A 12,905-nucleotide genomic window follows, 5' to 3' on the forward strand; every position below is an offset into this window, starting at 1 on the left:
TGTTTAGTTTGGTTTATTTACTCACTTTTTTAAATTAAGGATTGAAATATTACTTTTAAAATGCTAATTACTCAATACTAACACTTTTAATTTAGATTTGAGTGGTCATAACTTACAAATTTTGTACGCGTTCGAATTTAGAGAGAACTAATAGTGTTGCAATTAAAATAAACAAAACAGATTTAGTTAATTTTTGAAACATCGCGAAGGTATATGATTTAAATTAAAACTAAGAATTTAATCACGAAATTTAAATAAACAATAAAATAACAAACTCAATCAATTTGCTATCATTTATTGATTAAACAAATTGAATAGGCGAATTGAACAATTGAACTTGAGTGATTATATAAAAATATAATAATTATAGTAAATTGATTATTTTATATGTCTTACAAAAATTGCTATGTGGCCAGCCACCGAATAAGACAATTATAATCATAACAGATCGGTGACAACGCTTTAGATACGTTTAGAGATATCATTACTTGAAACACACATTCTTTCTTCATATATTTTTAAATTATATAGATATAAATAATGGCTTGAACAATATTTTTCACATTTCTTTTATACATGTCCAAAAACAGTCATTATTTTTTGTAATAATTTGCACTTTGTCGTCTTAACACTTCTTGGGACATTATCACGTTACTGTTCAAGCCTTAGTTACAAGTACATTGATATAAAACATAATACTATTCCAAAATAAAAGCACATAATAAATAAAACATTCAAAGACCTTATTTTCGGTTCACTTAACCTACGTCAACTTCATAAGAACGCATATAATATGACGCACAATAAATTAATATACAAAACAGCAAAAGACGAACAAAAAAGCAATATTTTTGTGTACAGTCACTTGCATAAATGGTACCTTCTTATTATTTTTCATAAAATATTAAATAATTAAAACTTGTTCCACTTAAAAGGTAATTAAGTGGAACAACTTTTATTTCATTCAATATTTTCAGAGAATATTCTCATGTTATTATCCAATTCATTTTTATTGCAAGAAACTGTACGTAAGCAACTGACATATTTGACAGTTAGGGTCCTGTCATTTTGACGTGTAACATATTTTGACACACGTCACTGTCTAAATACATCAACTGCTAATGTTGCCTTGCGAAAAACTTTTGGCTTACTTAACACTAATTAGAGGTGTCTACTTACTACGTTCGGGTACTAAAAATTACAAAGCGAACCAAAAAGTTTATCGCAAATTATTTAACTTCATCACTCCCATCTATAAACGAATCTTTAGCGTTGAAACCACACATTAAAACAACATAATGATTTCAGATTACTTATTTAATCACATATTATTTGGTGTATGTATTTTTCGATTCACACGTGTCATAATATTCTCATCATATATAAATATTTATCGATAACTGTGATATTTTTAATCAAGTTGTCTAAAATTTTTATATAAGTCGTCACTAAGTGAATCTTGTGTTGAAATAAATAGAGTATTTATTTATAATTACAATGTCCCTACTTATTATAAATGTTTAACGAGCTACTGCTGTGCGTGATTGTACTACACTTTGCTACACGAAAGGGGGATGACCAATTTTTTTTTTTGTTTTTTTTTTCTCTTATATTGGAGATGATAATTTTGACTTACAACGAAGGCGGGTTACATTTAATATTTAGATTAAGACAGATTAGCTTCATACTTGCATAACATTAGATTTGAGAAAAATATGTTTACTATATTTTTTTATTGTTTTTATAGGTACATTTAAGAGCAAGCTGAAACGAATTTATCTTACGTAATAAAGAAACCTAACGTCGTCTCACCACACATGTAACGTTATCTCAAAATGAAAATCTTGTCTTTTTATTTTTTAAATGTTAAATACTTCGGGAAGCGCGACAGTTTAAGTACATACCCTATTATCACAAAAAATTGATAAATTAAAACTAAATTGTGCTACGCCTGGCAACATTCTTTGTCGAGATGTTGCCAGATTTAAAATTAAGTCAGTCACTATCTGATGGGAAAGAGTACGACTACTATTTACAAGAGATTACTATGTTAGAAAAATAAATAAATAAAAACAAAAACACAACATATGTCGTGAGACAGATTTTACATTTTAATAAAAAATATTTTTGTAGTACAGTCGGCAACATGAGCTCATGATCATCAAAATCAGACTTTCGTATTATTTGATAGACATTTTTTTTATTTTCTTGATGATATATTATGAATTCGGATTGGTTTCTGCAAAATTAAAACTCAAGCTTGTGTTACGAACTGTACAACAAAAAATTAAAAATAACTTTATACATAGGTTTACAATTCTCAGAACATTTTCACACTCATTATATTATTTTAAAATACATATCAATCACTATTAAAATTACGAAATTCCGTTTGAATTCGTGCCAACTACGGTTCCTTTAGCGGCAACTATGCCAAAATCTGTTAAAGTCATAACTATTTTTAGCGAAACGTCAACTAGAATGCGGGGTAACTAGGAAAACCATTTCGAACTGTCAAAAGTCACGTCCATGTTAGTTAAGATACAATACAAACAAAAAATGCATAATCATACAAATACAGACTATACTAAACAATAAATTATCCCGCTTAAAACTAAACGCTTACCTTAAACACTCCATAGACAAACAAAACGAAAAAACTAAACGTAAATCGGCGGTAAACCCTGCGATCGAACTGTCAAAAATATTAAAAAATAAAATGAAAAAATAAATAGTTGTGTACGCGATTTCCCATCAGATGACATTAAGACTCAATCATTATTGGTGAATTTCTCCCATATGAGCATAACTAGGCATATGTTAGGCGTTACATGTAGGAGGTACGGCGTTAGGCCTTTGTAGAAGCCTCTGATTCGTTCGTACCTCCATGTCTCGTTGATGCAGTGCCAGGCGCCGTCGTAGCTGCGGTGCTGGTCCTGCAGGCGCGCGCGCACCACTTGGTACGGGTATGTCGCGCCCGCGGCTATCAGCTTAGAGATCGCAGCGAACGTTAGGTACTCCACTGACGTCTGTGAATTTAATAAATTGCGTGTTAATTTTATTAAGAAAGACGAGCTTATAGCACGCTACGTGCTATGAAAAATTCAATCATCTTAAACCAATTCCTTTTCTTGTTTCTTTAGTATGTATTTTCTTATTTTGTTTCCCTTGAGCTAAATGAAACTGACTGATCACGCAAACAAAAACATGATAAGCAAACATGCTTAATAACAAACGTATGTTTAATTTTATGTTTTAAAAGTACAAACAAAACATAATGAATGAAGTAAACATTTTACTTCAATATTCTTTATCCTCATTGTTTTCCAAAATCTTAAGTTGAATCACTTATTTTCCTTTTTAAAACATCTCACAAAAAATAATGCAGACAGAAACAAAACAAAGCATTTCATTCAAATAGGTAAAACGTTTACAAACAGGAAAATATCGAAATTCGAGACATTTTGTCTAAATATGAAGTCGATTAGCCGTAGCAATTTTCTCTGATCCGTATTATTTCATAATCCACATATACTAGTGTATCTTAGTGACCAACCTACCGAAATAAAACTTCAACACAAGTATTCAAAAATAGTGCTCAAACTCTATGCAAACTGCGTGCATAAAAGCACAAATAAATTGGATGAAAATAAATTGACTAGTAAGTGTATATTGATTGATGACTAAAAAGGCAGGAAGTCAATTATTTGCTGCATCAAATGTAGATTCGTCCAGAACAAACTGGTAGCAATTGTGATGTCTGACCGCCGTGTTAAAGATGTCGGATATCAACTAAATTATTACAATGACTAGTTTCAATTTCGAATACATCTGTTTTGTCTTAAACTACACGTTTTTACCGAGGTGATGCGAGAGGGAGTGAGAATCTTACTAAAATGGGGTAGCCCATTCCAATTTCTGCTTCGAACCAGAGCCATAGCCACGTCAAGACCTCGCGGTTATCCACAACCCTACTTGGGTGTCTAAACAACACTAATATAACGAGGAAATCAAGAAACTTTAGTACATAGCCTCAGTAAATACTGAACCAATCTTAAAACTACATACATACTTCTCGCATCTTTGAATGATGCTAGTTGCGTTTTAGAACAATTTATTCATCTCTTTCTATTATTAAAATATCTCATGTTACATTGCAATGTCCTTTTTGCATTCTCGTCTTAATACTTGATTAACACTAATCGCCGCAAGAAAACTACTGAAGGCAAACGCCAGAAACCAACGTGGCAATTAAGGGCTAACATTTAACTATTCCACTCTTAATCGACGAACTAATCAAAACTAGCCAACAGTGTAGGAAAACGTGAATAGGTAACACGAAACATTAACTTAATATAGCTCACGATTAAACCTATAAAGCATTTGCATTTCCATTGTTACAAATCAATACACGAACAGCATAAATATGAGGACAATGTCATGGCAATAATGGTGATATGGAGATACGACTTTGGCCTTGAACGTTTACAAACATATGGTAGTTATTATTAGTGGCAGTTTTCCTGTTTAAACCATTTTACTAAATTACTCCCTTGTTAATTTTAGTGAAATGGCGAGGGAACACGTTGAAAACTACGTTAAATGTGGTTTTAAATTATGGAAAATGCTTTAATCATCGTTTGTGCTAGTGTAATTAAGTCGATAGTAATGTTTGGGGTTGACGCTGATATTTGATAAATTATTACAAATCTTATGTCATGCTTGGACACTCAACAAATTAAGTTCTTTAGTCTTTACCAAACTCAGGTTGAATTTTGTGTACATTGACTTTTTTATTCACTCGAATCGGCAAGTATTTATAGGGGGCACTGTTTTAATTTAAACTTTAAGGCTGCCTGTTTTATGGTATTGGTTATTATTTTTTCGATCTCCGCTCCGCTACCTCAGTCAGCTCCGATGGACTGGCAGCCCAAAGACTTTTATTTTGATGGATCCAATCCGGATGGATGGATTTAAATATTATCCCATAAAAAACTATATCTAATTTATTTCGAGAATTTAGCCTAATTTTGAAAACAAACCGTCAGACTGTAATCAGATGTTCTTAAACGACACAACCAAATGTGCTATGAGAACAGTAGTATAGTTCATTTTTTTACCGCATGTGAAACTAATTCATACTTTAGCTGACAGCTGTTCTGAATTATTAGAGTAGGATCCTAAACAAAAAATATTGAGAATGGGCTCTTTGACCAAATAACACGTCTTTTATTATACGTTGTATATTTTTGGATAATTACAATAAAATGGACTTACCAATTTGATGTCAATCGGCAGATTCCTGTACTGGTTGTACCTATTCTTCATCTCTTCGTACGTCATGAACTGCAGCGCACCGTGAGACACGCCAAACATACCGGGAACGAAGCCCTGGAAAATATTTTTATTAATACCACTTTATTCGCAACACCCTGTGACCCATATGCGTTCCAGAAAAGACAAATTGGACTAAACTGGAACCTGCTTACTCGTAAGTATTAATAATGCTATTATTCATCAAAATACGATAAAAATACTCCATATAAAAGAATATTTATGAAAAATATCAAGGAAAAAATTCCATCCTAGAACAGCCATTAGGTCAGACAAAGGACGCTAACGGAAAAGCCACCCCCGAAGGTAATTCGTAGTAATAAACAGTAAATAAAACATCGAACCTGTTGTACGTCCATAGGGTGTCATTTTTCACATTATTATAAGCACACACGATAAAGAAAAACCATTAAATTTAACATTCATGGCGACTATAACGCGATTCACGCTGTAGTCGCCATGATTGTGAGGAGATGAAAAATCGATACCCGCCGGCTAGAGGGTTGCGCTCTGTTACACGTGCAAAATTTATGGCTGTTTTCAAACTAATTTTTCATTGCTGGCGTATGGAAAATATATGGTAAACAGTTATTTTATAGGCAAGGGTTTTATGTATTATCAGTAGTCATTTTGTAACTTATTTAATAATAGATATCGTGTAGCATACATACATTATTAAGACTGAAAAGTACATGTGTAAAGACTAATATTAAAACCAAAATATACTAACAATTTAATTGAAACAAATGACAAGAATGATATTCAGTCTTTTGTATGCCTATTTCTGTAAAGTTGCGTGTTTCTATAACATTGTCACAGGCCGGGTATTGACTCGAAACTCGCAACCAATCTTACGTACCAAGGTCACTTCAATCATGTGTCATCTGAGTACTTATGTAAAAAAACTAGAATATCATATTGCATTGTATTGTACGTTTGTACGTCACACAGAATTGATGGAAATTAGCCTGTTCCTGTGAGTGTGTGATATGTGTGAGAATAATGTATTAAGTGGACAGTTCAAATACTTCATAATGTATTTAAGAACTATATTAATATCAAAAATGTTGTTTCCTTACGTTTACAGAAATACGTGTCAATGAGGAAGACTTCTAACTCAATTTCCATGAGGTCGGCCCAAATCAGAAAAAATATAAAACCTGTCACCAGCTCCAGGTCCTTTCATATTCCTTTCCTGCTTTCTGGCCGAGAAAACTATTAACTTACAAATTTTTAAGGATTACCAACGGTTTTAGTGTTACATAGTTCTATTTAATAACATAACAATTACGTATGAAACATTATTTATAACAACAATATTTCAAACAAATCTGTTTACTTGTTATCAAAAAACTAAACGTTGCAAGTTCTGATCACAACCTACTGTACTATTTTCACAACAATATTATTGCAAGAAAACCCGTGTGTTGCATTCATGTAAATTGTAAATATTTGTACACTATCAGTGACATCATAGTAGTCATGTATGACAGATTAGATGATTTATTTACGTCCAGATTATGCATATAATATCAAATAATACGCTTATTCACACATCTATTTAAAACGTTCGCGAAAGTATCAAAGAACTAGAATTTTCTCTTCGAATCTCAAGACTATAGGCCCTTGTGTGACTTGAAAGTGCTCGAGTTACCCCGAAAGAAATAGTTCTAAAGTAATAGTTCCCAAAAGTAATAGTAAAGCCGTTCAAAAGTAATAATACAACATTACATAATGGATTATAAACTGCTGACCCAGAAACAAGACAGAAATGCCTCAAGTACCTGTATTATAGGAACGTGATAACTTTCAGACAACAAAGGAGTATTATAGGCGTCTAACAGGCTCCTACAACAAGTCACTAAACAGAAACACTAAAAGTGAAGGTTATTGATTCTACTTCAATTCACATCACATGCCTAAGTTTGGTAACTGGAATTTGTCTAAAGGCCTAAATCAATAAGATCTTGAACTAACATTTTAGAATTGATCTAAATTTTTGACATAAACTCCATAGAAGTAATTTAAAGAAAATACATTTCAAACCAACGGTTATGGAATTGTGATCGGAGGATTAAAAACAAAATTAGAAAAATTTCCTAGAATTTGATTGCGTCACATGTTAATTCTATGAATGGAAGATCTCCAATTTTTTATTCACGTAATAACCTAATTAAAGCTAATAGCACAGTTATGTTTCAAGTTGTAACAAATTAAAACATGTAGTATTTACATAGTATATCTTATTCTTATTTATGGTCACCTCGAATCTTCTAAATAACATAGACAATAGGGATGATGAAGGGTATAAAAAAATATTAAACACGTATTTTTTATTTGGTCATATACGATAACAATTCTTAGATAAACCGAAGCAAAGTTTAGGAGTAGGCAGCAAATACTTCTGTACTCACTCACTTCTGCGTTCCGGAAGAAAATAAAAATACGTGTCTAATGTTTTAAAATAATCTAGAAGACGGACATTAAAATAAAAATTAGTCATCTACCCTATTATTTTGTTTCAGGATTGCAAAAAAGTATTCGACCTTAACAATCGTCGACACCACCCAACTGTAACTGAGCAGCTGCACAATTTCATGAGTCATACTGCATTATTTTGCCATAAGACCTTGGGCCGACAGGAAATCCAAATCGCAATAGATTAAAAAAATAGATGACCATCCCACAAGTAATCAATTAATGCTGACATGACATTTTCTAGCAAGTTCCTTATTTTTTGGGAGAATACCAAAATGCACGTGACTGTCTGTTAAAACGAGGTTTTTAAAGAATGTGGTGTATGTAATGTAATGTAAGTATCTAATCTCAGTAGTGAATCGTAATATTGTGTCAGTTGCGTGGTTGTGTGACATCACTGTGTTTTGAACACAATACAAAATTGATGTCGTACAAAGAAAACGAATTAAGAAAACAAACAAACTGTGTTTCTTTTTTAGTTTTATTAAAAGAGACAGTTTGTTAAAAATTATCTTACTTTCATTACTTAGAGGTCAACATGTTATACACAAACGCATTTTGTACCTACTCAATTCTATCGATACAAGCCTAAAGTGAATTTAACTATAAACCAAACTACTATTACATGCAACTTCGACCAAAATTGCATCATGGACAACCGTTTACTGAGTTTTAGAATAACAATAAACTTGTTTCCCAGCCTAAAACGTGCAAAGTCCACAAATTCTAGCATTATTGTTATTGAATTTTACAACTAATTATAAATAGAATAAAATACATTTTGCAATGTTCACATCGTGTTAGTCAATGTACTGAATATATTACTGGTATCGCAATCCGAATTCCATATTATCTTTGAACTCTGAACGAGTCAGAATAACAGCTGACCGGTTTGAACTGGATTGACCATTCGATATTGAGAAGAGACCCAATTATAATATGTATGAGTATTACCATCTATTTGGTTCTACCATTTTGCATGATGACAGTGGGACACAGATCATTAAGCTTCTTTGGCATGAACACACGGTAAAATATGTTCTAGACTGTGTTAAAATAAAATTGCAATTACAAAGTCAAGATCAGGGCAGGGCCTTGACCAATGGATAAGTATAAAACACTATGGTAAGTTCTGCAGGTTTTATATTTACTTAAGGTAAATGTCAATCTTCTCCACTCGGTCCGGTTCTGCGCCATATGTGCCGCTCCCTGTATCTGGACCGAGTGGAGAAGATTGACATACAGTTACGATCCTCAGCATTGAGGGAACGATCAGAAAGAAGAAGAAGGTAAATGTGGTTGCTACATTTGTATGTATAAATGGTAATTAAAAAGATAAGTTGTACACAGAGAAATTACATTCCTAGATTTAAAGCCAGAGTGTGATGTGTTTTCGAGTGAACGAACATTATTTTCGACGGAATGTTTGAAGTTTTGCGAAAGAGATGGATGAATGTATTAATTTTAACTGTCTAAATTTTCTTTCTAATTTTTATAATGTGTTTGGCAGTGTAATTGGCTTTTTGTACCGTTCTATTCAATTACATAAATAACCTTACAAACAAAACTACACATACATTCGTGGGTAAAATCAGATATCATATCAATCAATGTTCTAACTTCTAATCCACAATTTGTGAGGCCTACAAACATTCGTGTTGACCTTGCCAAAGCTTTCTATCGGTATTGGGCCCTCGTGCCGCCCTTGGATAAAGATACCAAGGTCGAAAGGTGACCTACATGTACACCGCTCATATATTACGTTGGAACACCCATCGTGTGCCTTTTGGTAATAAACAATTTCTATTTACGATGTTTCTGTACTTTTTATGGGGTTCAGAGGTGACTTTTGTAATAAAGACTGAAAGGTTTGTGACTTGTAGTAAGTATCTAATCATGTTATACTCCGGAGCTGGAGACTAGCTAGCGGGTTTTCCGGGCAGCACGATGTTTCGATAGTATTGAAGCAATCCTTAGCACACATCCATAACACGCATCTATAAAAAAACATGTTTTCCTATAAAAAAACAAAGCTTAACTGAGTCCGTTTCCACCAGTGCTGTGCTATGTTTATCAATGAATAATGGAAGAAGAATGAATAATGGAAAAACCAAAAAATGGAAGCCAAACGCATCCACAGCAACGTAGCATAGCACATCTCTGGTGGAAAAGCACACTTATGATAGTACATAACCACTTAGATGACTCACCTATGCACACAATCAATATACCTAATAACCTAATGATTGAGCTATCAACTTCAATCTCATATAATAGCGTAATGACGTCAAATGTTCTAAGGTCCTTGAACGGATCAATACTTCAAGAGCGATATTCCATGGATAGGTATAATAAAAGAAATTGATTGAGAGCTGAATTATTCATGACGATGGAAAGATTTTGAGTAGATGTTATTGACGAACAGGTGATTTGGAAATGAGTATATTATGTATGAAGAGTGAATAATACTGAATTTTGTTGACTAGAAGATACACAGAGATACGTAAGTAGAAAAAATATCTACATTTTGGATATTTACGAACTTCAGTTTGTTTTTATTGTAACTTCGTTAATAGGAATTGAGACTGGAGCAGACGGATCACCTGATATATGATGAATGGACACGCAATACCAAAGGAGTTATGACACGGCACTCACGATGTTCTTCGCACACAAAAAATAAGGAAAATCTCAATTCACAGAAATATGAATCTTAACAAACAAACAATAAGGAGGATAATTATCCTCCTTATTGTTTTTTTTATAAGCAAATTTGCTTGCTTGCATTGAATAGGTTTTGAAACTAGTGGATTGATTCACTGCCACACTCAGAGTCATTTAATGCTTACTTAAACTATTCCTTAGTAACGATTTTGTATGGAAAACAATTGCTAAGGACTGGATTAAGTAACCATTAAATGACTCTGAGTGCGCGAGTCAGTCCTTTATCCAGCAGTAGACGTCTTCCGGGATTTTTGAAGAGGGAAAATCATCCAAAGACTTCTTCCGCGTTGGGCGAGGCAAGAGGGACGGTCAGACTCTTACTGACTAAAAACCATCCCGTACCTACTTCTGCTTAAACCCGCTAAGTGGTCAGCAGCTCCAATATTGATGATGGTGATACGGGATTGAAGCCAAAGTTCCTTTCACCAATGTACAACCATCTATCAGCAAGCAATATAGAAAACTACTGGACTTATTTGAAAATTTCTTTCACAATAAGAAAGCTAACCTTTTAAGTAGTCACAGATTACATTTCATCCAGAAATTCCTACAAGATCGAGACTAACTTGGGGCCGTTCAATTATTACGTAAGCACTATGGGGGGCGGGGGGTCTTTGCTTTGCTTATTTTGGATGACATGGGGGGTAGGGGAGTCTAGATGATGATTACGTCATCGGTAGTTATTTTCTTTTTTACACGAATGGCAACCCACACATTGTCTTTGCTTGAAAACGAAAAGCATTTTCGGGGATTCCCGCAAGTAATACATACATTTAGTGAACAGTGCGCGGTAATTCCCCTACTCGCTTTAGAACCGAGTAAGGGAATTACCGCGCGCTGTTCACTTGTCTAAATTTCCTCTATCAGTGTATTGTTTCGTTTGGCTGCTATAGCGAGTAGACGTATTGTAAGCATAGTAAAGCAAGTTAACATTTGTGTTACCATTCATTCCATTATCCAAAGTTTAATGTTTAAATAAGATGTCATTTCAAATAGACAAATCCAAGTTATACCAAAAATTGTTTGAAAGTTTTAAAAAATCTCATACAAGTACGAAAGTACAAAATGTACAAAAGTTAGTTAACGAAGTGTGGCGAAATTATAAATTACAAGCAAAATCCGACAAGGAACTAGATATTATTGTATCTAAGAGAATCGAAGAAGAATTGCAAGCAGCGACTAAGAATAAATCCAATTTACTACATTTTTTTCTAAGGTAAGTGACGAAATCATTTTAGGTACCTACTAGAAATATTAGAAATCGCCAAAAAGTTTCTCTTTGCTAATTAGAAAATATTATGGCCTATCTTAAAGTATAGAGGTAATATTCATTATATAGATTTATTTCTTATAATTGATTCCGTCAATTGGTCACAAAATACAGGATGTCAGTTTTATACATATATATTATATACCTACAGAAAACTATACTCTATTCAAATAGGTATTTAACAGAATGTAAACAATCTTTATATGTCTTTTTATTGAAATATGTGGTTTAAAATTGTAAACTGTGTAAAATCTGTTGTGATTCATTTAAAAACTCAACCAATATTAAAAAATTGCTTTTCTGTAAATACATAAAGGTGCGTACAAACATCGTGAGGCGTGCGCCGCGAATGGTTCGCACGTATACATGTGCCGTAGCATGCCTCAGGTTGATGTATGCGAGACGAACCATTCGCGGCGCAAGCCTCGCGATGTCTGTACGCACCTTTACAGATATCTGATTTTATAATTGCATATTTCAATAAAAAGACATATCAAGATTGTTTATATTCTTTTAAATACCTACTTGAATAGACTATAACACCCTGTATTTTGTGACCGGAACGATTTGCTCGTTTAAAGATATTAGATTTAAAGCCATAGGGTTTTGTATTTACCATATTTATTGCCATACTTTGTATTTATGTAGCTTAATAAGAGAATCTTTAGCAGAACCCATAGAAAGTTTTTATTTTTAGGCAACCTGTAAACCTGCAGAAAAAACACAAATTACACAGCCAGCTTCAAATATTAAAAAACAGGAAGAAGATAAAATAAAAACCGGTAATGAATCACAACAGCAATGCGAAATTAATAAAAATACAGATAAACAGAGACCAAAACCTTCTCAGGAAGCTATGAAAAATAAGATTGCTCTACTCGAAAAAAATTTGAATGCTTTGTATTCTGCCAGAGATACTATGTCAATCCGTGCTGAAGTTGATAAACAGATCATTAAGTTGCGCGAGGAAATAAAAACAGCAAAACAGTCTTTAAACAGGAAGGTTCAAAACGCAGTTGCCCAGAAGAAACACAGGGATGGTATGAAAAGAAAGTTAGAAGATATTTGTCATGAAAATCCAGAAATGAAAAAAAGACTA

At 33.1% G+C, this 12,905-nt stretch overlaps 1 protein-coding gene across 1 annotated transcript in view; it reads right to left on the reverse strand.

Moving 5' to 3' along the window:
• Positions 1–12,905, reverse strand: part of LOC118273852 (mitochondrial folate transporter/carrier) — a 39,511-nt gene that overhangs the window by 9,417 nt on the left and 17,189 nt on the right. Inside the window, exons 4-5 of the mRNA XM_035591025.2 lie at positions 5,278–5,391; positions 2,884–3,029 (exon numbers count right to left, since the gene is read on the reverse strand). Of these exons, the coding sequence (XP_035446918.1) occupies positions 2,884–3,029; positions 5,278–5,391 (260 nt within the window). The remainder of the gene's footprint in view (positions 1–2,883; positions 3,030–5,277; positions 5,392–12,905) is intronic.

Source organism: Spodoptera frugiperda, chromosome 15 (assembly GCF_023101765.2).
Source record: "Spodoptera frugiperda isolate SF20-4 chromosome 15, AGI-APGP_CSIRO_Sfru_2.0, whole genome shotgun sequence".
Classification (NCBI taxonomy): Eukaryota; Metazoa; Arthropoda; class Insecta; order Lepidoptera; family Noctuidae; genus Spodoptera; species Spodoptera frugiperda.